Source organism: Gekko japonicus, unplaced genomic scaffold (assembly GCF_001447785.1).
Source record: "Gekko japonicus isolate JY-2015 unplaced genomic scaffold, Gekko_japonicus_V1.1 scaffold59, whole genome shotgun sequence".
Classification (NCBI taxonomy): Eukaryota; Metazoa; Chordata; class Lepidosauria; order Squamata; family Gekkonidae; genus Gekko; species Gekko japonicus.
The window spans coordinates 2,096,470-2,121,590 of NW_015169174.1; the positions used below are offsets into that span (position 1 = coordinate 2,096,470).

At 44.4% G+C, this 25,121-nt stretch overlaps 1 protein-coding gene across 6 annotated transcripts in view; it reads right to left on the reverse strand.

Moving 5' to 3' along the window:
• Positions 1 to 10,838: 10,838 nt before the first annotated feature.
• BTRC (beta-transducin repeat containing E3 ubiquitin protein ligase) overlaps positions 10,839 to 25,121 on the reverse strand; it is a 203,068-nt gene continuing 188,785 nt past the window's right edge. For all 6 annotated transcript variants that reach the window (XM_015415946.1, XM_015415944.1, XM_015415945.1 and 3 more), the window contains 3 exons: positions 23,284 to 23,362; positions 16,603 to 16,796; positions 10,839 to 16,014 (listed from right to left, as the gene is read on the reverse strand). In XM_015415946.1, coding sequence (XP_015271432.1) covers positions 16,635 to 16,796; positions 23,284 to 23,362 — 241 coding nt within the window. In that variant the 3' untranslated portion in view covers positions 10,839 to 16,014; positions 16,603 to 16,634. The remainder of the gene's footprint in view (positions 16,015 to 16,602; positions 16,797 to 23,283; positions 23,363 to 25,121) is intronic.

The following is a 25,121-nucleotide window of genomic DNA, read 5'->3' on the forward strand; positions in this document are numbered from 1 at the left end:
GCTGGTATGTTTTCTAAGGGTCCACACAGGGCAACGGTCCAAGGCCAGGTCTACCAATATATTGGAAAGGGGTGGGTAGACCTTTTCTTTAGAGGCCAGGTCTACCAATATAGTGGACTGGGGCAGGTAGACCTGTTCTCTGGAGGCCAGGCCTACCAATATAGTGGAAAGGCGCAGGTAACTTCTTCTCCAGAGGCCTGGTCTACCCCTGTAGAGGATATTTTGTGTAACAGAATTTCACTTGATTGTGTTTTCTCTTATGTTTAAATTATTCTTAAAATATAGCTTAAAATAATTCATTCTAAGCTTTTTACAAGGTTATGGAAATAATATTCTAAAAATAATTTACGCAATAGTTAAATGTAAACTTGCTCACAACTTTAATGCAGCTAGCTTTTTTCACTCATGAGGTAGAATTTCTGTTCACAACACTGTGGAGATTATAGGGAACATTGCACATCTTTAAAGCCTAACACTTTTATTGTGGAAGAGTGCCAATAAGCGATGTTCACCTGTTACCCTATCTGAGCATTCATCACAAGGGTGGTTGCAGGATCCAGAGCATGGTGCAGCAAAAATAAAACACGGGAGAAACAATGAGGCTCCCATCAATCTAAAACAAGCCCCTAATATCCCTCTGATCACAGTGGCTTTCCAAATGCTAGTGAAGTGCTTTACAGGTAGCACTTTAATTAAAAGCTCCTACATTACCCATCGGCCCCTGTGGAGAAAAAAGGAGACACTTACCTGCTGCAACTGGGGCAGCTTAAAAGGGACAGGTTTTAGCCTTCCAATACAGGATCACACAGTGAGGAGACGTTACTACTTCTCTAAGTTGCAAGAAGAATGTTTTTTCCTATTCCTTATTAATCTTTGGTGAGCTAGTCTGATCATCTTTCACATAACACTGTGCAAATCTTCTACTATGGAAACATTGTGATTGTGGGAAACGACGAATGAAGGGTAGGGTTTCCAACCTTCAGGTGGTGACAGATGAAGTCCTGGGATTACAACTAATCTCCAGGTGACAAAGATCAGTTCACCCAAAGAAAACAGCTGCTTTGGAAGGTGGCCTCTATGGCATTATACCCCATTGAAGTCCCTCCCCTCCCCAAACCCCACCCTCCTCAGGCTCCACCCCCAAAATCTCCAGGTATTTCCCAACCCAGAGCTGGCAACCCTAAGGAGTCTCAGAGCAGCTTACAAACTCCTTTCCCCTCCCCTCCCCTCCCCACAACAGACACCCTGTGAGGTAGGTGGGGCTGAGAGAGCTCTTTCTAGAACTGTCCTTGAGAACAGCTGTGAGAGAACTATGGCTCGCCCAAGGTCATCCAGCAGCTGCAAGTGGAGGAGTGGGGAATCAAACCTGGTTCTCCCAGATTAGAGTCTGCGCACTTAACCACTACACCAAACTGGCTGATGTGCTCACTTCCTATGCCCCCAGGCACTTTACTTCCATCTTACACACCTCGCCTTCCACATACTGGGGAGCCAAAGTGGCTTACATGGCTCTCCCCTCCTCCATTTTCTCCTCACAACAACCCTGTGAAATAGGGTTGCCAGGTCCTACCTTTAGCTGTGGCAGATGAGTCCCAGCCCCAGAAGTGACGTCATCACGTTAGGCATGCTGGGGGCGGGATCACTATCATTCAAAGAAAACCATAGAGTTTTCCCTTGAATGACAGAGCGCCCCCCCGCAACGTGCCCGGCACAATGTCACCTCTGGATGATGTCATCACGTTGGGCATGTTGCCACGATCCCAGCACTTTGAGGGTGGGGTTCCCCCCGGCAGCCGGATCCAGGGGCCCATCAAGCGGGCAAACCCTCGCTGGCAACCCTACTGTGTGATTGTGGGAAACAATGGATGGAGGGTAGGGTTTCCAACCTCCAGGTGGTGACAGATGAAGTCCTGGGAACCCTACTGTGTGATTGGCCCAAAGTCACCCAGCAAGCTTCCATAGCCGAGTAGGGATTCAAATCTGGGTCTCCCAGATCCTAGTTTGACACTCTAGCCACTGTACCACACTGACATGTGAAGCTGTAAAGCAAAATGGTGGTGTGGACATAATTCTGTGTGTCTACCACACCTAGAACTATTATTCTATTATTATTATTATTATTATTATTATTATTATTATTATTATTATTATTATTATTATTATTATTATTATTATTATTATGTGCATTCTGGGAGCCTAGGTTTTTTTTCACCAAAACAGTAAACATGACTTGGGACTGGAATATCTGAAGGACTGTCTTCTCCCATATGTTATTGCCTGGGAACTAAAACAGGGTGAGGCCTTCCTGACTGCCCCACCAATCAAAGTGGCTCATTTGGTAGGCACACATGAGAGAGGGCCTTTTCAAAGGCAGCCACACAACTATAGAACAATCTCCTCAGGGAGGTGCACCTGGCCCCCTCAGTGTCAATCTTCAGGATGCAGTTGAAGACACAGTTTTTATTGGTGATAGCGTTGAAGCTCAACATAAAAAAAAAATAACTAAGATCATGGCATCTGGCCCCATCACTCCTTGGCAAATAGAAGGGGAAGTCGTGGAAATAGTGACAGACTTCACGTTCCTGGGATCCCAGATCACCGCAGACTGTGACAGCAGCCATGAAATTAAAAGATGCCTGCTCCATGGGAGGAAAGTGATGGCGAACCTAAACAGCATGATAAAAAGTAGAGACATCACCCTGCCAACAAAAGTCCACATGGTTAAAGCAATGGTATTCCCAGTAGTCATGTATGGCTGCGAGAGGTGGACTATAAGGAAGGCTGAGCGCCGAATAATAGATTCTTTTGAACTGTGGTGCTGGAGAAGACTCTTGAGAGTCCCTTGGACTGCAAGAAGATCAAATCAGTCAATCCTAAAAGAAATCAAACCTGACCGTTCCCTGGAAGGCCAGATAATGAAACTGAAGCTCAAATACTTTGTCCACCAAATGAGAAGGGAGCACTCACTGGAGAAGACCCTGATGCTGGGAAAGATTGAAGGTCAAAGAAGACGGGGACGGCAAAGGATGAGATGGTTATACAGTGTCATAGATGCAACGAACATGAAACTGAGCAAACTTCAGAGGACAGCGGAAGACAGGAAGGCCTGGCGTGATCTGGTCCATGGGGTTCCAAAGAGTCGGACTCGACTGTGCGACTGAACAACAACAACCACACCATCAGGGTTGGGCACTGCCAACACACCCTCCAGAGGTCTCAAATTAGACAGGGGACCGGGTTAATGCCACTGTTGGTCTTCCTTCTCTCTTTCTATTGCCTTCCCTGGTAGCCAGTTAGCTAGCAGAAGGGCTACTCTGTCATAAGAGTCCCTGGTCCTTATGAGGGAGACTCCCTGGGATATCCTGCTCTTCCTCTTCCTGCCTCCATGAGGGTTGCCCCACCATCCAGGGTAGATTGGCAGGAGCTATTACCAATCAAGTGTGACTGGGCTAGGCCAGCTTCCTCCTCCACTTTCTTTAAATGGCTTCCCTGCCTCCCGCCAGCCAGCTGGTGCTGGTACTTTTGAGGCTCAGAGCCGCCCCCTCCCCCATGGTGGTTGGTCCTCTCTTGCCTGATCCTGCTGGGTTGGGCGTGCCACAGGTCTTTCAGGCGGGCTCTGCTTCAATGGGCCTACCACCTGGAGGGCAGACTGCCCTGCTGTACTGACTGATGGGCTGGGACCAAATTCTGCTGTGTTGCAGGCCATTGCTTGGTAGGCTACTCCAGCTGGCCCTTTCCTCTTCCTCTGGTAAGTACAGTGGTGCTGAGGCTACCCCTGGACATTTGGAAATTTGGTGGGAAAGGACTGAATGAATCCTGACAGAGAAAGACAGTGAATACAAGTGGGCTTAATGAGCACAAAGAATGGAATACTCTTCGTACAAAGGTTGGAATAGGTATCATAAGAATGATTTGTGATTTAGAATCAACCACAGCAGGATGTGGCTTCAACTGTGGATCCTGAATTATCTTAGAAAGTGCAGGGAATTTTTTAGTTTAACAGGGCTCTTTTTGTAGAAAAAGCCCAACAGGAACTTATTAGCATAATAGGCCACACCCAACAGCAGGAACTCATTAGCATATTAGCCCACACCCCTGACAGCACAGCTCATTGGCACATTAGGTCGCACCCCCATGTTACCAGAAGTGTGGTTATCCAGCCACACCCACCTTTTGCTTGATATTCTATTTAGCTTGTTTGTTAACAAAACTCAGGGCTTTTTTTTGTAGCAGGAACTCCTTTGCATGTTAGGCCACACACCCCTAATATAGCCAATCCTAATGAATTCCTGCCTGTTGGGTGTGGCCTATTATGCTAATGAGTTCCTGCTGGGCATGGCCAACTTGGGAGCCAGCCGGAACTCCGTTCCTGTGTGTTCCTGCCCAAAAATAGCCGATTAGCAAATATTTTATACAACAGATCTGTTGTCCTGCCACTTAAGCCATTAGAGACCATGGTTCTTGCAGGATGGCACGCCGTCTTCAGCCAGCAGCAACACAGAAAATCAGTTGCCTCACATTTCCTCCTGATATGTACGCTCGTTGTGCATTGAACAAAACAGGTTACTTTTATTTTTCTGACTCCTTAGTAGAGAGTTGCTTGGTCATGCCCGAGTGATATGTAATCTGAGGAAGGTTAAATCAGCGGCAGGTTCTGGGCATGCTCATAGAAATTTTATTCAGTTTGTTTTGTTTGTCTACAGCTGCCTGCCTTCCAGGGAGTAGAAGGAAAATATTCTCTCTCATTTTTGCAGGTGTGATGTCTGAGTTTGCAGTACCTGTTTGTAGAGAATGCCAAGCAAAATATTTCCCAGAGTAGGTCGGTAACTCAGTGCAGTAGCACAATAGAGAATGGAACAGGAAGTAAACTGGACTTAACTGCTTCTATAACCAGGAAAGCCCTCCCAACGCCAGTGAGGATAATGCAGTGATTGGTGGGAAAGTGAAAACATTGTGCACAGATGCCTATGGGGACAATTTTCTTTGGCAGGAACAATCTGCCAGCTCTGGCAGAAAATTTCTCTGTCGTTAACTCTCCTCCCCCACTGCCCCTCTCGCTTTTCTCGTGTCTTGCATCTTGAAAATTAGTTAATGAAGCATCAGAATTACCAACAGATCTATATGTTGCCAAATATTGGTGGCAGAAAGTGCTGTCAAGTCATAGCTTATTTATGGTGACCCCAGAGGATTTTCAAGGCAAGAAATGCTCAGAGATGGTTTGCCATTGCCTGCCTCCACATCACAACCTGGATATTCCTTGGATCCACACACTAGCCAGGACCAACCCTGCTTAGCTTCCGGGATCTGGCTAGCCTAGGCTATCCAGGTTAGGCCTGCCAAACATTACCATATTTATTTTTAGTGAATGGATTATTAGTCATGCTGAAGATAGTATAATGGAAATTTGACTCAGATTAGTTAATTTCTGAGCACACATCCCTAGCAGATTCTGTTCCTCTAAATCATCACTTCCACTCTAAAGGGAGGAAAAATGAGCGCACAACCCATCCACACGTTCCGTCAGCAGACTGGGAAAATAGACAGCAGCCCCTGCCTCTCTACATGATTGCCCACTCAGTTGCACACTCCCTCCACATGTAAGCACAGAGCTGATGATCATTCAGAGATGGGAAGTGGGACCAGTGTGATCACATTCACTGTCAACCCTGACCTGGATAGCCCAGGCTAGCCTGATCCCGCCAGATCTCGGAAGATAAGCAGTCAGCCTCGGCTAGTATTTGGAAGGGTGACCATCAAGGAATACCAGGGCTGTGTGACACAGAGGCAGGCAATAGCAAACCACCTCTGAACATCTCTTGCCTTTAAAAAAAGTCTATCTCACAACTTAGTGGTGTATAATGCTAAAAAACCTAGAATAGGCCGCTAGACAACCTTAGGATCTCCTGGCTATTCTACACACAGTGCTATACAATAATTATTACATTCACTGTCCCTTTCTGTGCACTGACTGAAAGTGCAGAGGTACAGTTACCCAAATCAGTCCCTGTGTTAGGCACATCACTGAAGTGTGCCCCTAAAGATGAATAGCCAAGATACAACTTGGGGGCAAAAATAAATAGTTTGTTGTATTTATGACTCCCAATTGGACATAATAGATCTCAGATCATGTGATGATGGAAGGGATCTAAGCACTTACCTTTACCAAGATACAGACTAGAAAATGAGGAATCAGTACGGAAAAGAAATGCAAGTGTAAGCAGTTACATCAGAAAATCCTCTAAAAAGCAGTTACTTTGTATGTAGTTATTTTAAGCTAGATACCAACTTAAAGTTAGACTTTATAGAAATTGTGTTTCTTCCTCTTGACTACTCAGAGCAAAGGGGGGAGGGTTACCCAAATTGGGACTAAAAAGTGTGGCGGGGTAAATTGGAACATAAATGAAAGCAGGAGTCCCCCCTAACCAGGATGCAGTGGGGAAGAGCTGGCAAATGTTAAGGAAAGTCAGTCCTGAGCGGAGAAGCCTAAGAGAAAGTAAACGGATAAACCTCATGAAAAGGATTAATCTTGTAAGGGAAGAAGTATAACAAAAATCATACTCTACCTGTCTTGAAGAAGGAAGGATCAGTGATTTCCATGGTGATGGGAGAGTTCTGGAGAGGAACCAGATACAAAAATGGAAGGCTTGTGATGCCCTTCTTATGCACCCAAATTTGCCTGGGTGCCAATGGAGAAGGTATTGCCCCATTTTGGTGCAAGACTAGGATCTGAGGGGTGACATGATTGAGGTTTATAAGATTATGCATGGGAAAGAGCAGGTAGAGAAAGAGGTACTTTTCTCCCTTTCTCATAATACAAGAACCCGTGGGCACTCCATGAAATTGCTGAGCGGTCGGGTTAGAACGGATAAAAGGAAGTACTTCTTCACCCAAAGAGTGATTAACACTTGGAATTCACTGCCAGAGGAAGTGGTGGTGGCTACAAGCATGGACGGCTTCAAAAGGGAATTGGATAAGCATATGGAGCAGAGGTCCATCAGTGGCTATTAGCCACAAGGTATAGATAGGGACTCTGGGGCAAGTGATGCTCTGTCATCTTGGTGCTTGGGGGGGGTCAACAGTGGGAGGGCTTCTAATGTCCTGGCACCACTGGTGGACCTCCTGATGGCACTGGTATTTCTGGCCACTGTGGGATACAGTGTGTTGGACTGGATGGGCCTTTGGCCTGATCCAACATTGGCATCTCTTATGTTCTTATGATCTGGCATTGGATTAAAATGTCTGAACCTAGCTGCCCATTAGTGAACTTTGGGGTTATTTATTCATTTCCTTCATAACCTGCCTTTCTGCCCGGTGGGGCCCCTGAGTGGCTTACATTGTTCTCCTCTTTTTCATTTTACCCTAACAATCCTATGAGATAGGTTAAGCCAGAGGTCATTTCGGGGGGGGGATCGCAGTTCCCCCGGGTGAGGTACGGGGGGCAGGGCATACGACGAAGCCCCGCCCCCTGCTTCCGGCCGCCCCACTTCCGGCCCTCATTCAGCCAGGAGGAGGCAGGAGAAGAGGGAGGGTAAGTTGCTTCCTCCCTGCCTCTCCCTACCCCTGCCTGCCTGGGGCCAGGGAGGGCCTTCGCGGGGCTTCCTCACACTCCCGCCGGCGGCGGCCGGGACCATTGGGGGCGGGGTGTGTGGCCTTATAACACACTTCCGGTGATGTCAGGGTGTGTGATATATGCTAATGAGTTATTCTAATTAGTTCCCCTAGCTCTTTTTCTACGAAACGACCCCTGGGTTAACCTGAAAAAGTATGTGAGTGGCTCAGGATCATCCAGCAAGCTTCCATGGCAAAGTGGGGATTCAGACGGTCTTTCAAATCCTAGCCCGACACTCTAACCACTACAACACACAGGCTCTGGTTGGTGCATCTTAAGCCCTGGAACCCTACATGTGCAAACCTAAGTCTTGGGCTCTGATAAGATAGTGTAACCAGCCTGTGGTAGAAGGGATACTTATGCATGCATAGGAAGTATACCTTGGATAGGTGAGAATAGAGGCATTTCCCCTCACTCCTGACATCATATGGTCAAAAATTCTTGAGTACAAAACTGTATCTATCCATCCATCCATCCCAGGCCAAAAGTTCTTGGGGAGTTCACACTTTTACTGGTGTTAGTGGGGGCTAGTGGGCTATGCAACACAGGGCTATGAAGATCTGCAGAGACAGAACCTGAACTGGCAAGAAGATAGAAAAGGTCGTAGACCAGGAAAAAAGCAGACCACTGCTCTAAAGGCTGACATTTCCTTTTGGGGGAGAGTGGTGGTTTGGGCACCAGCCTGACTTTACAGTACAGGCAGCAAAGTACAAGACTGAGAATCCACATGGACCAAAGAACACACTTTTCTTCACTGTGCAGCCTCCCCTCCCCAAGCCTGTGCTTCTTCAGTTTTAACTATGAATGAGTAATTTTGTATTTTCCATGGATTTGTGGTTGTGGGGAGAAAATCTATGTAGAGACTGGGCATTCTGCCAAACTGGAACATTCCTTGCTATCCCACAAAGTCAACTTGTAGCACATAGCAGGTTGCTGCACAGCAACATGCAAGAAGAGTTTCCTCTGAATGCCAGTCCCATTATCAGTGACCTTATTGCTGTTGTAGCCCCAGATCATCATAGGCCCACTTTCCAACCTGCAAGCTTTCCTGCATGAATGACCAATTTCACAAGAGGTATTTAACTTATTTTTCTTGCAAGATGGGATTACAGCAATGTATATTTATCCATGTTCCAAAGGTTATCATTTTGTATTTCAGTACCATAGCCAGGGCCTTTTCCCCTTTTGGTCGAGAGGTGCCGGAACTCTCAAGAGGGAAATGAAGTTTTCTATCTGTATACTGAAAACTCATGAACTTTTAAACATTTTAAAAAGAGTTTTGTCGAAGAGGTTCCGGCACTCCGTTCTGCCGTGTTCCCCCCCAAAAAAAGCCCTGACCGCAGCCATCAGTTCCTTATGCTGCTGCTTTATGGTAAAGGCAGTCATCAACCAATCCAACTCTTCAGTCTGCATCTATGCACAGGAAGGATTATGATGATGTGCATTTATGCCTTTACTCCATCCTTTTATGTACATTAACCATATTCAGAAGCACCCTCTCCCCAGAAAATTCTTGGGAAAACTACCCATAATTTTAATATGGGAGTTCAGACAGTCCACGAGGGTAAAGGGCTTTCCACTACTGGCTGCACATTAGTTTACAAAATGTATCCTAGGTGTATGGCCATGGGCTTTTCAGAACAAGTTGGGAAGGCTGTTGGGACCCGGGACAATTGGAAGGTGGTCTCCACTGCAAAAGGAGCAACTCGTTGCTTAGTCTGTAATATCAAGCCGTTTTCCCTGATGCAGTTTGTCAGGCACGTTCTTATTCAGGACGCCCCTCACAACACGCTGAGGATTTAGAGACCGTTTCCACTTCTCCTGATCACTTAACCTCTAGCTGAAATGTCAGCCAATGGAATGAAATGGGGATGGACCTTAACAGGTAATGGCCCAGAGTATACGGCTTGATGTGGTCCAAATTTTTGCAGTGACACAACCCACAAAGGCAATCAGGTAAAGATGAATGCCCACATTCAACTGAAAACCTAGTGGAAAGAAGTCCATCAGTGTAGACAAAAGATATGGGGTGAGAGATAGGACTGACTTCCTTAAGTAAATCATACCAGTGAGTGAAAGGAATGGAGACCCATCCTTTCTTTCTCCCCCTGGCCTCTGTAGACTCCATCACCCTTTAAGCTGTTTTGAAAGGGGTTTTCTACCTGATAACCTGTCCACCTAAGTCACCTGTGCAATAGTGGATCACATGAAGGGTCTCAGATTCTGGAAATTCAATTTCTGCAGCTAAGCTTGCTTTTTGTTAACTAATGGAGTTACATATCAAACCGGAATATATACATTTCCCCACTCTCAGCCTTTGATGCTTGCTCTTTTTTCACACCTTGCATTTTCTCTTCCTCTGAAATCAATTATAACCTACTGAACAATTTACAGGGGTTTTCCAGAGTAAGATACAGACAATGCCTACAGCATAAAAGATGATGCGAGATGCTACTCTCCATAAAAATCTCTAAGGCTGTTCCTACTGGGTTTTTTTCTTTTCCCTCTGGGAAAGTTCCAAAGAAAAGAAGAACTGGAGAAGCCAAAGTACACCTGTGGTCTTTCTCTGCAAAAGTGGGACAAATTCAAGTCACCTGCATTGTTTTGTCATATTCTTGTGCTGTGTTAGATGAATCTCCTGTTTATTAATCCAGATGATATATTTCAATGGACCAAGTGTGCTGGCAAAGGAGTAAACTTTCCAGTCACAAAGCACACTAACTGAAGCAAGGATGAGGGAAGCATTGAACTGGTGACCACCGGCAAAAATATACTAGTTGAGAAAGGTTAGACCAAAGTTGAATGCGCTCAGACTGGATTCAACAGAGTAGATCAGATTAAATGGTTTCACATCTGAATCAGTTTGGAGGCCATCTTCTTTTAACCATAATCATTAAACAACTGCACTTAGAATAACTTCTAAAACCAAATTTGTTCTTTCTTGTCCCACTTGTATATATTTCTGGATTCATTTAATAATGCACCTCCCCTTTTGCCTATGCTCACATGCATCCTGATTGACTTACAGTGCTCTCAGATGGAAGCCAACATGAATAACCTTTGTACAAAGTACACAGATTTTATGAAAAAGTTCGTACCAGTGTGAACAAATGACAGCTAACTGAACTAGATGGTGTTGCACTTCTGCATTAGTTTGTTCACTGCCAGAATGCCCGGAAAACAAGGTTTTCATTCAAAATACAAGAAATAAAAACGCTTATCAGGTTCACATCTTATATTTGTATTTAAGTTATCTTCTGAACAGTTAAAATAAAATTATAAAAAAACCACACGTTACCATGATCCTAGCTCAAGTGAACATTAGTACATCAGCTACACATCACCAGACCGTAATCACAAAAATTCCAAAGCACTCATTTACTTTAAGGATCTAGAGAACAGAGAGCAGTTACAAATAAAATTTCATAGATCGTATGTTTACTTCCTAACCTTTTGTGCCCACAGTTCTCTGAGCTTCCTGCAGTTGCAATACGCATGTATTGGGCTGCTGTGTACTTTCAAAGAGCAACATGCTATTAGGCTAGGGGAATTGTCACCAGGTGCTAATTCTTTTTTGCAAGGTTTTGGATGAAGCTGCATCCTTTCCAAATGTGTTACCAAAATTCCTCTTTAGAGTGGTCCATTATTATATTCTGAGCAACATTCATACAAGGCAATCTCCTGTGTTGTATGGACCAGGGCTTCCTGGCCCTTTCCCTACTCAACCAGAACCCATCATTCGGTAAGTGAACATCAACCATTCTTTTAGTTCCACAGAACTAAGGAGAGCTCTTTGCTTACCAGTAAAGACATCTGAAGAACAAAAATGGGGTGCTTAGAAGCAATTTAAGATGTTGAGCCTTCTTCTAATGAACAATCTGCAAGTCTCTGTGCACAAATACTTGTGTGTTTTCTGGGTTCCTGAAAATCTCAGTTCCCCTTCCCACCTTTAAAGTAAAATGACCAACCTTCTTTAATGTGAAAACACACTTGAAACAGGCAGGAGGTACTGTGAAATTATCCAGTCAGAAGGTGGTACTTCTGTTTCCTGTAGTCTGCCTTCATAACACTCAATGTTATGCTCTTCCATAGAGCACCTCAGTTTGCATTTTGCCTTTGCTAACCCATAATTCCGCACCCAAAGTTTGATAGTGTGCAAAAACTCAAATTCATGTTCAGAACAAAGCATGCAAATTGATAAAAATTAAGAAAATCAGTGTACACTTTATTGATCTGTATTTATTTTGAGCACTGAATTTTAATTGTTTACGCACATGAGCAGACCTAGAAAATAATGAACCATTTGTACCTTCTCCAGAAAAGCTGTGCAGTATTCCAGAACAAATGTTTCTGTCTCTAGAAAGGTGATTTTTAGAGAAGAGTCTACAGTGACTTTAGAATACTAACTAGTGACTTTTGTGGGGACTGCATCTATATAATGTTTCAGTGCTTGTACTGATGTGGATTTCTCCAAGGCCCATAATCCTAAGCATACCTCATATAATTGAAGAGTCACTAATAAGCAATTAGAAATCCTGATATGATCACTGCTACTCCAAAGGACCTGAATTCAACTGAGCTATAGCCCAACTGCACATTGCATAAGGGGACGGGGAGGTCAACCCTCCAACATGATGCTCATGATGAATGATAATGCAAAGCCCTAAAGAAAGCTGAGTTTAAGAACCAAAGGGAAGCAGTAACTGATCAATCACAGCTTCCATCAGGCAGACCTGTAAAGGAGAGGCCACACTGGTGCTTAATACCAAGAGCTAAGTTATAGTTCAGAAGGGAGCCAAAAGGGACTTACAACAGATATATGTTTCTTACAGAATATGCACCTCTCAGTGCACAGCATTTAACTTGTGCGGAGGCTGCTTGAGCCAAAGTGACCCACGGGGAGAATTGTGCTTCCAAGGCCACACAGTAAGTTCACTCCTGGCTGGATATGTAGGATCAATTTCATGTGAAAGAGGCTCATCCAGAAGTGAAACCTGGAGGACACAGACGTAGGAAGCTATCTGGAGATCTCTCCTGTTTCAGGAAAGGAAATTACTTAGCCATTTGGGCCAAGGATATAAACTGGATCCCAACTCAGCACTGCATCATACATGCCAATTAGGAGGCCATGGCAGTGCCACGTACGAAAGGGATTTTCCCAGATCTTCCCTTAGAGAAAGAAGATATGCTAAATGGGAGACATGTAACCTGGATAGCTACTGGAAATTTTTGAATATTCCTTCAAATCCTGCATAGAACATCTTCTCTCTAGAATGGGTTAATTACAGAAAATAATATACACACAGTTATTTCTTTTAGTAACACTGCTAACTGCTAGATATGCTTGAGCCTAGCCTGGAAGGAAGAAACCCCCAGGACCCAAAGAGCCAAATATCAAAGATGCCAAGCACCTGCCACTTACATTGGCTCAAACAGCCAGAATTACATAAGGGAGGCCAGTGAAGGGGGGGGGGGGGACGACACACAGATATGCCGCATTCTTATTCTGTCCTACAGAGTTAAATACAGGATTTTTATTTTATTTTATTTTGCAGCAATGGGATTTTTTGTCCATCTTCGGATTCACAAACAGGCCTTGTAATTGTAATCAAACCTCAGAAGCCTAAATAAGTACAGTGAAAGTGACCCAGCATGTATTTCTGCAGGGGATTCCTATGTGCTACATCTCACTGTGCATCCACACTCTCTAAATACACTTTAAATTAGCCAACAGTCCTCATGCTAGACATGTACGTTCTTGTACCAGGGATCTCCCCTAGTGCACTGCTCTTCCTCCTCTGAAAACCTGTCTGCAGAGCTCTCTGCTCCACAGTGTGTGAGAGAGAAGGCTATTTTTTGCAAGCAGTAACTCCAGGTTAGCATTTCACTCCAAAGCAAGCTGTAGCCCTGGATCACAGATCTTTTAAAGAACCATCACGACCATTAAATTTCCCTTTTTTCTACTTTGACTTCAGATCCAATTGAGAACTAACCATCCGGAAAACATCCAAATACACAGATAAAGATTTAGAACCACATCAGATGAACATCAAACCCGTCCCAAATGGTTGGAAATGCAACAGAATGAAGGCTGTAAACTTCAAAATTTCCTTCAAGGTCATACAACTCAAGTGGGTAGTGAGGGAAGGTCTTTGTTTTGTGGTAACCTTTTTGTCTATCAGGGAAAAAACCCACACTTCTAGCCTTTTCCTTTGAAATGGCTTATAGCAAAATCTTGCTGCTTTCCCCTTGAGAACATGCTCTGCACACTGTCATTCATTCATGTTTGTTTCTTTTAAAGAGTTCAGTGCTTACAAATGGTTTGAGAACAACAGCAAGGCAACACCAGCCAAAGAAGAGCTGCCCCATCACTGGCATAGCCTCTTTTATGATCCCTAGCTCCACATAACTCAGCAAATCAAAAGTCATATCAGAGTCGCCACCAAATACACATTTTTAAAAAATGCCTGTAGTATTCGGAGAAGAAAACACTGGTCTCACAGTTCCAGCTGCAAGCAAGAGTACAACTTGATGATGCTCCAGCTGTAGCAGATCTGCATCTTGTTCCACATACACAGCCAACACTGCAAGCTTTGTAGGCACAGGACTCAAGGGCATAGTTATTAAGCGATGTGAAAGGTGTGTGTGAGAGAGAGACTAATCATAACAGAGAATAATACCTGGAAAATTCTGTTTCTCTCATTTCCATTCTTGCTATGCATGAAGTTGCAAAGCACTGTGCAAGGCAAAACTTCCCATCCACTGAAGGGCAGCACAGAGTAAGGATAAAATCCCTACCTGCAGCTCTGAATTTCCTAGTTACAGTAACTGACACTTAAAAACAAACATCAGATCAGCACTAATATTTCTGTTCAGAGAAGAAATGCCTCTGACTCTATGCCTTTGGTGATAATATGTCCCTGGCTCATGTGTAGGTTAAAAATCCCTGGATGGGGTATCCCTTTTGAACCAGTATGGAGAACCACAAGGACAGGACCAGCTGCCCGCTTAGTCTAAAGTACCCAACAATTTCCAGCCTCCCAAGCCTGCTGTGGCAATTGCCAAACATTACCATGGATTCTACTGGGACGACAGCTACTCCCAAGTGAATAAGGACAGGACACAGGCAAAGCCTGCCTGCCTAGCAGCATGAAGTAAAGCCCTCTTCTTTCTTAAATTAAAACAAGTCTTTACCAAAAGAGTAGCCCTATTACTCTTAACCCCGTTTTAGGAGACAAAGGGCCTGGTATTTCCACTGGAAGGTCAGAGCTTTTCTAAAATGTTCCCCAAAGTAATGAGAGCTACTTAGTACCATAGGCTTGCTGCTCATCCTACTGTGCTCCCTCGCCTCCCACTCTTCCCCCTGTCCTTCCCCTATATATATCTGCCTTGCAGTTCTGGGGGCTGAGAGACACATTTGCAGCTGACTGGGAAGGACAGTAATGCACATATGTCAGTCCATGAACAGATATAAACAGGTGAGCAGGAAAAGTCTGAATTACCAGGTCATTCATTCAGTGCTGATGAAGGCACCATCCAACTCTGTTTTCATGCTGTGCATAAGGAGTACTGGTGCAATATGGTGGATTTGAGAGAGGCAATAAGGACAGAAAAATCAGCATACAGTGCTTTGTAGGAGGACAGAGAAATCTAGCTTTCTGTAGAACACCCTTGACAGAGAAACATTTCTCAAAGCCACCACGAACTTCTTGCAATCTCAGGGATTTAATAGCAACAGTAACTCTCACCTCTTCAGCAACACTAGACTCTGGCAAATGAGAGCTTTCACTTACTGGCATCTACCAAACCAACACCTTGTACAGATGGAACTATTCCAAAAGGTCCAGACGAAATAGTTTGGACTTCATTATGACTTCCTCTCAACTGGTTTCTGGCCACCAGGGCCTTTATTTGGCATTAATTTGGCCCTTTTGTAAAGTCTTATGGCATTCTACGGCTAAACAGAGATACCCTTTATGCAAATCCCAAAAAGTAAAGGCATCAGCCTGCTGCTCCCCTCCACCTGAAACACAAGATGACTTTCCCAGTGGAATGAGTGGTGGCACTGATTTTTCTGCTTAAGAGCAAAGCAAGAAATCCTGGTAACATGTTAAATATATTTATAGGATGTGTGCACTCAGGACAACAAAGGGGGAATTGGAGAGGGGGAAGAGTGCAAAGGGGGGGTTAGCACATCAGTCATTCAGGAAAGACAAAAGAAATCTTCTGATATAGCAGCACTTGAGCAGTCAGCCGTGCTGAGAAGACCTTGATCGAGATCAACCGCATGCCAACTTGGTTCCAGAAGTATGTCTGAGAGCCTCTCTTCAGGAGTATCTGTTATGTGGATAATTCTTTTGCCCTGGCATTGGCAGATAATTTAAATATCGCAGCTTAAATGAGTCCTGGGGGAGAGAAGACAAGAGAAGAACAGTTCTTCATCTACATCTTTGCAAATGGAACCTTGCGACTAGTGAAAAGATGATTCCATGATATGGTTTTAATCCAATTGTCTATACACCAGCCTGTTACAATCTCGAGTACTCTTTAGTCTTCACGACACAAAGCACCCCCCTCATCCTTCTTTTGTGGGGGAATGCTGAATAAACTTCATGACCATCATATAATCCCAGAATGGGACTTTAGCTCTCTGCAAGTCATCTAACTCTACAGTGGTTTTAGAGCATCACAAATCCAAAGCAAAGTATTCCACTTTCCGATATCATCCTTGCATTTTCCCTTTGTTCTTCTGCAATTTTTGAAAGGTCACCTGACCTTACAGGCAGGAAACTAGATTCTTGCCTGGCTGATGTGATGACAGGATGGTCCTGTAGTCTCACTTTGGGCTGGCTATTAAGCTCTCAAGAATGCCTCCGTGTTAAGGAACCAGGAAATATCCCCACTTTCTTCCAGGAGGCAGAGACCTACCTGGCCATTTACAAACCCCCCTCCCCAACACACACTTTGCAGCCTGCAAGGGTTCTCATTTTTACCTGTGCAAGTGTGAGGTACAGTGTAGTACTATTTATCTGGAGATGTAAGTATACGTTCTGGAGGGGGAGCGGGTTGATTCTGCTTGGGTAGCTGGATCATTCAGGAAGTCCCAGATGAGAATGGTGTCGTCATGTGAACTGCTGACAATCTGAAACTCATCAAACTGGAGCCGGAAAACTCGGCCAGAATGCTCCTGAGTTGGGGAGAGGGAGGGAAGAAAGACAAATTAAATGCAGATTATATTTCTAGAATTGCTGAAAGTTTAATACAAGTCAACTGCAAGTTCTGATTAGACATTATTCATAGCTTAGAAAGTTAAATGATTAATATATTTTTGAATATAGTTACTAAGTTGTAAACAGTGATAGATGCAGAAGCTCAGAAATGTGTGGGAAGATCCTAAGGGAAATAAACCACAAAACAGAAAGGAAGAAAACTGAATAATGAAGTAAGAAGAATAGACACAGAGAACGGAATGAAAAAGCAGGCCTCGCCCACTGCATAAGAGGAGAAAGCTTTCAGCAATGCTGTTGTGGTTGAAAGAGAACAGGCTAGGATGACACAGTCAGCCCCATAACCAGAAAATTTCTGTTGGGAGGGAGCACACGTACCCTTGATGTGGTGACGTCACTTGTGACATTTTTTTTTTTTTAATTGTTGTCGGATTTATACCCCCCCCCCCAGCTGAAGCTGGCTCAGGGCGGCTTACATAGATTAAAACACATAAGTAAACAAATTTAAATAGTCCTAAAATCATATGACCTGATGATTGGCACTGGGGCTGGCCATTCTCCCCTGCCTGCCTGCCTCCTACTTTCTCTTCGCTAGCACAGCCCGCTGCCCTGCATGCCAGCCTTCTCTGTGCCCGAGCTCGCCCATGCCCACACTCGAGGAGGAGAGCCCGGTAGGCAAGGCGAACACGAGTGAGGCAAATGAGTGTGGTGCTCCCCCCCCCCACAGGTGCCATCCGCAGTGGGCTTCTCAGACCTGCCGAGGCTGCCCCTCGGCCGCAGCAGGAGGCGGCTCCTTACCCCAGCGGGCAGTTGCTGCGTGGCCTTGCTGGGTCTTCCTACTGCTTCCAGCTGCAGCAGAGCAGTGCACCAGGGGTGGGTGGGTCTGGCATCCTCCTGAGATGAGCCCATTGCTCTCAAATGCCCCTCACAGGTACGGGCCTGGATGTGGCCCTGCTCCTCAAGGTATGCACATTGTTGCTCCTTCCCCATGAGAATAGGAGGAAAAGATGCTCTGCTACCAATTTTATGGCTTTGTCTTTAGGAAACTCCAAGGGATGCTTTGGTTCAATGCTCTGTGCCAACACAGAACTCATACACGAGCCCGCAGAGAGACCATGAAGAATAATATGTGAACAGAAGCCTCAGAAGTTTGAGGTTTTATGTAGGATTTGTGGTGGATTAGAGAAAGGGCCTGTATCTATACTATGCAACTTCTTTTTCTGATGCATGTAAAGCCCAGACCATCTCTAGTCATCTCCTCTCTTATAAGAACTCATGTTCCAACTAAAAGTCCTGAAATCTTCCACATTTTATGAATGAAATATATTAGGAAGAATTACATGCATCCAGGGCAGCAGGAGCTCCTTTGCATATTAGGCCACACACCCCTAGTGTAGCCAATCCTCCAAGAGCTTACAGAGCTCTTCTTACTGGGGCTACTGTAAGCTCTTGGAGGACTGGCTACACTAGGGGTGTGTGGCCTAATATGCAAAGGAGCTCCTGTTACCAGTAGAGCCCTGTATGTAACTAGGATAACATCCAGAATTTACTCTGGTCTTCACATATGAAATCTTGGAGTCCAAAAATGTGAAATCTAGTTCTGCTTGTAAATACACCATGCCTCTAACATATTTCAAACATCCATTAATTAACCTCTAACAAACCAAGAAAGGGTTTACATTCTGAATTTCTCATTGTATCTGAACACTAGCCTCAAGTTCTTACAGCTATTCTGTGTTTATGGCTCTGTGTTGTAACTATGGTTTCAAATGTACCTCTGTCAATCTACTTGTGCATGCACAGAGAGATCAATGCAATTCCATGTGAAATGTCAGGGAAACTACAGCCAGAAACATAAGACCTAATCTGAAGTACGACATGATATGTCATGGCAACAGATCACTGCCAACAGAGAACTAGCAGACCAATATGGTCTAGGCTCCACTAAAACCCTTCTCCTTGACATAACAATGTTCCACCGGCAAAGAATGTTTTTGCTGCTCAGGAGCATCCAGTCTTATGATTGACTTAAGTGGTATAGTCCATGAGGCCTTTTCTTAACACATAGATTGGCCCTGACATACATAAAACATACTCAACAGAAAATGCATTTCAACCGACATGACACCTTTCTGTGAGCTGAAAGACAGCCCTTACTTATGCCATGTGTTCACAACTGACTGTATGCTTACCTGCCACTTAACAGCACTAAGATGGAGTCGTTGTTCAGTACAAATCATTTCTCCTTTTTGGATACTATCCATGGCAGGAGCATGCTGACACATACTGGTTAATCTTCCCTGGAGAGAAGAGCTTAAGTGACCGGATGCTCTACTTGCTCTCTGATTGGCCAGCATCAGCTTAGAGAGGAAATAAAACAGTTGATCTGGAGGGAAAAGATTCATTCTCTTTCTGAATCACTTTTAGTTTTTGTCTGAAATCTAACATCTGGATCAGTAGCCAGAGGGTTTGTCTTCTGAGGGAAGAGACTTTGGGAGTCAGAGATTTCTGTCAGGGAATTGTCAGAAAAGTACTTCTATAGTGAGAAGAAGGACTTCATTGTCCAAGATATATTAAAACTACTCTGAAGGAGAATTCAGATTCTCAGTCAAGAAAACTACAACACTGCTTTATACAGACATATAGAACTAGAAGAGGAATTTGGCAGGCGGTCTGAGGAGTTAGAGAGAATTCCCAGATAAACCAAATAGTAAAAGGAGTTATTGCTTCTTAGGGACAAGAATAATTTCTAGCCCAGTAGGAAGGGGTTGGGAAGAGGACCCTGGTCTGTGATAAAGAGGAAGAGCTTAGATAACCCAAGAGTTTCTGGAAAGCTATAATACCAGAAGGGAGAAACCAGATTTCTAAAAGAAGAAATCTAGGAACTATAAGCAAATGCTATTCTCCAGAAGAAACATTAATAAGAACTGTATTAGTGATGCAATATACTAAATACAGTACCTCTTGAAGAAAGAACTACAAAACCTTGAAACTAAACTGCAAATACAATCTCTTGTATGATCTAAGCTTTCAAATCTGTATATGGCATGAAATTTTACCTACGCCTTTCTAAACCTTGACAATCTCCTATTATATATATTCCATGCCTGTTCAATAAAATGTTGTTTCTCTTTTGAATGTTACTTTGCCTCAAGTGCCATTTCAATAAGGGTTCAAATGTAAGACAGCTCCTGTATTTTTCCTTAAGATCCTGTGCTGGGTCAGAAGCCTAAACTAATATCGGTGACAGGGTGGGACAGTTAAACATTATAAAATAAAGAAGAAATACACGATACAGAAGGGAAACTAAAATGTTTTTGGTGGGAAAATCTGCCTGGGAGTGGGGGAGAGTTGGGGTCTATCATAACTTCCTTCATATTGCCATGCATATGAGTATATGATAGCATTTTAGAATTTAGCATGTGAACAGTGCCTTGCAAGGGAGCATTCTCTCCATAAAGTACTTACCCGATTAACAAATAAGAGGTAACCAAGCCAATATGCCTAAGGGCCCATTTCTGTTAGAAATATGTGTGTTGCAAGGTCTAAAATTCAGTCATTATAGGGTTAATGTGCTTTACCTTATGTGCTATTGTTTAGACTGACCTGGAAGGGAACCTAGCACAGAGCCAATGGGAAGAGAGCCCAGGAAACTGCAGCCTATTTACTAACAATCATTGGTTAATGCATTCAGGTAATTTCCTTCTAAGGGTCAAGAAGAAGAAGAATCTTCATTGTTGTAGACTGTGTGGTCAAACTGTAAAAATGTAGTTCTTAGGCTCCGGGTCACACGGGCAGGAAACTGCGGGGGGGGGGAAGCGTGGCTGTTTGCCCCGGGGCAAACTAACGCATGGTTAAGCGATCAGACCTCCTGTGGAGGTCCTGTGGAGGTACCGTGGAGGTTCCGTGGGTAGGGAGAGGTGCCGATCACAGGACACGCCTGCGCGCAACGAAGAAGCGCGCGGTGTGGCAAACTGGTTTTCTTTTTTTTGTGTACACGACAAATGTGCATGCTCCGTTGGGTGCGTGTGCGCATCCACGGAGACTTGGAAAAAAACCACACACCTTTTTCGCAAGGGGACATGGGCGGGCGCCGGATGCCACCAGAAACGCGATCAGACGCCCGCCCTTGCCCCGCGGTTTCCGGAAACTAGTACCTCCGTGGTACTAGTTTTTTGCTGCGCGTTTTCGGCGGGAAGCCTCGGTTGTGCCACGGAAGCGCTACGCTTCCCAGATGTGCCGGTGAGATCGCAACCGGAAAATCTGCCTGTCTTCCATCTCTCTTGCGTGGCTAATGTTCCGTGTGACTGCAGCCTTAGGTATCTTTGTTGTTTTGTAGATTTCCTGTGAACCCTTCCCTTTAGAAATAAAGATTTTTACATAGAAGAAAATGCCTTCTCTCCAGTGAAGCGAAGATCCATTGCAATCTCTGAATATTTATCTATTTTTACCAATTTTTCCAACATATTCCTGACCCACTCTTCCCAACCAGTGCCAAGAGCTGCTAAGGAACAGACCTGGCAAGAGGGCTTTAAAGGACAGAGGCCCAGCATGCAAGATGCCATCTGTATTCCTTGTGCTCAACAGTTTCAGTTACTATTTCTTCAGAAAAGAATGTAAAGGGAAATGCTGGAGATAAGATTTTGAAATTATAAATGGTGTGGCAAGAGTGAACAGAGAAATGTTTTGCTTTCTCTCAAAACGGTCTAGCAATAGATTTAGGACAGAGAAAAAGGAAGTACCTTTTTGCACAATACATATAAACTTATACAATACACAGCCAGCTTAAAATAGGAATCATACTAATTTATTTATAGCATTTGTAACCTACCTCTCCTCCATGGATGTGAGATGAGTTACAACATAAATCAAAATATATATCCAGAATATAAGAATGTTAGACTCAACAAATGCAACATTAAAACTACTTCATGCACCCAACTTAGACTACTGAACAATCCCATCCTACAGTGGTGCTGGAATACCAGCAAAGAGGATGCCATCTTGAGGTATTCAAGAACGCCATTCCACAGCACAGAAACAAATGCACTGGTCTGGCCTGGGCAGATGGTGTTTGAGTATGCCTACAAAATCACACCTTAAACAGCCTGAGGAATGGAGCTGCCACACATAAGTATATTGGAGGAGTAATTAATGGAAGATAGGGGCATTAAAACTATCTAGCCGTATCTACTAAATAGGATCTCCATTTTCAAAGGCAGTACACCTCTAAGTACTAGATACTGGGTGACAAACAGTGGGCGATGGCCATTGCCTCCATGCCCTGCTTGCCAACTTCCCAGAAAATCTGCTGACCAGTGTGGGAAACAGGATGCTAGGCTAGATGCATCCATGCACAGCAGGGCTCTCATGAATACTTGGGTGGACTTTTCTCTTGCTTTCTGGAAACTGAACATAAAACAGCAGGGGGTATGCTATGTTCATTGTGCAGCCAGGCTTAATTACAGGAACTGAGGAGAAGAAGTGAAACAGCAAACAGGATGCCCATCAAGTTGCTATAGATATACACAACACCTAAAACATGTTGCTACCCACCCTTTCTAGGCTAAGAGTATGAAGGCCAAACCGAAAGAGATGCTGTAAGATCTATAACCAGTTTTCCAGCATGTCGTTCTCTGTAAATTAGCAGTTGTAATGTGAGAAAGATTTCGTTACCTCAGAAGTCCCCTCACAGAGGCTATCTGCCCCACTGGGGAAAAATACACAGGCACCCTCTTAACAACCTGCATGTTTTCCCCAACAAGGCAAATATGTGATTAATCTATTTATATCCCACCTTTCTGTTCATAAGAACACCCAACGTGGTTTAGAAACATAAAGAATCCTAATAAAATGCAACCCTCCCCCAAATAATTTACCAGTAATTAACAAAACATTACTGGGTTTCAGGTCCTTTTACAGATAAACAGGTGGGGGGAGGGCTGAGCCCCTGGACAGCACGTTCTTCCCAAGAAAATATCAGCTATGGAAAAAGGGCATTGAAGAAAGAGTTAACGCCCTTCTTCCCAGCCTCAATCAGGATTTCTGCATCAGTGGATGTGCCACCCCTAGCTGAGCAGTGTGGTTGAATGCAACCCATTGTCTTTGCTCTCTGTATTTTCTCTACTTTGTGTACACTTTTAAAAATGCAGTGACAACATCTACACAATGCAAGCAATGAGGAGCGAAGCACTATTACCACCTTTTCCCATTCTGCTATAAACTCACTCAAACCAGCATTCTTCCTTTCTTGCAGTGGAACCAAATTGAATTCTAAAACTCCTCTCCTTAGATCCAACCTTAAATGGATCTCAATGATACAGGACAGCCACACTGTATTGGTGGCAACTGCTGTTTGCCAAACCATTAAGATTTCATTACATACTACTAGCATAAATAATAGCATAACTAAGGGCATACAGCCACTCAGCAACTGAAGGCTCTTACCACAAGAGTGCGTAGGCAGAGAGTTCCGGCAGGGGCACGAGGGTCCAGAGCAGCCACCAGATCCCACACTTTAATTTTCCTAATGACAAAAGAAAGAAAGAGAGGTAATCAGGATCCCACTGGAGAGAAAGCAAACACTTTCTGAGATCTAAAGTTAGCCATTAACACAACTTAGGTGATAAATCCAGTTCATGGGCAAAAAAGAATAATTTAAACCTTGCACCTTGATTCTCCCATTCCCTCCTGTATAGAGCTTAGTGATCTTAATGGGGGGAAAGTATATGGCTGTCATACAAATTGATTCAAAACTAAAGAAGTGATGCTGACTAAAGCAGAAGCAATGAGAGGCTACTCTGTATCATACCGTGGCTTAGAAGCAAGAAGGCAGACAAGTGTAAATGTGTGACCACCCTTGTTTGACATTATCTAATTTGCACCTAACCTTCCATCCAGGGGTCCCCACTCCATTCCTCATTTTGTAGACTGGCAGAGAAGAAGGCACCCAAGTAGTGTTTCTGGGTAGGCAGGTGAGCTGCCACCAAAACCTCAAAACTATAATGATGCAGGTGTTTCAGAGTAGGCCAGCAATAACTTTAGTTTTCTGCTCTCCATGCATACTAATGTGATGTCATCTGCTATTGAGAAGGCCTGGGCTCCCAAACAATGGGGACAGAGAAGGCCACAGAGTGTTCATTACCTTATTTGATGATGGGAAACAGGACAGTGCTGACAGTCTGATATACACTAGACTGCAGGCACAAGAACTGAAATAGTGAGGAGTGGTACATAACATGTGAGAAAAATCTTATCAGCACAGGCAATGAGCAGCTCTCTGCAGGAAAGCAAATTAAAGCTGGAAACCACAAGTCCCTTCGTGAAATTCTTTGTACTCTCTGTATACTTGTGCAATATATTTCTGAACGTTGGTGCTCTTGGTGACTTCTGTGCATCCTTTGGTTCTAGGGCTGCCAAACCCCCCGGTAGGGCGGAAATCCCCCGCCCCGGAGGTCCCGTTCCCCGACGCCGGGGAATCGGGGCCCGGGGGGAACCCCTCCCCAGCGTGCGCGTCACAGGAAGTGACGTCATACGCTGGGGGCGGGGCCACGCCATTTGAGGGGAAAACAAAGAGTTTTCCCCTCAAATGGCGTGGCCCCGCCCAGCGTATGACGTCACTTCCTGTGATGTTCAGGCGGCGCGCGCGCGAATCGCGCGCGCGCGCTTTCGGCGACGACTCCCAGACTGGCGGGACGATCCCCCGCCGGTCCGGTTTTTTGATTTGGCAACCCTATTTGGTTCAGCCTGCCTCTTAACCTGTGGCACTTTACACCTACAGTTACCTTATAAACATAGCATTTTGTGGCAGTATTTCTGAACACCACAGTCTTACAGCCTGCCCACAATATAACCAAAAGATCAACTTTTTCCGAATTGTATTTGCAGTCTCTTGCCTTACCGCAGTTGTGTTCTTTCTGCACTGGGAAAAGGTACACTGGTGAGGTAAATGAGTACAGCAGCCAGCCTGCCATGATGGCTAGCTAATTGTGAATTGAGGGCCTTTGCCCTGCAGAGTCCATAATAAATGTGAACCAGAACACCACACACAATTCTGTTAGTGAGCAGGTGATGGGCACAGAAGTTCAGAAATACAAAGATGGGAAGCAGGAAGACTGGTTTCAAGTAGCCTGAACTGCACACGTTGTTTGCATTGATGCTCAGCTAAGACACATTGTGTAAAAGAAGAATATGAGATAGGCATGAGTTTTTGTGCAAAGAAGAAACTAAAGTTATACAAGCAATGGGAACATCAGTAAAGCAGGTTTGCTCATAACTGGATTGGA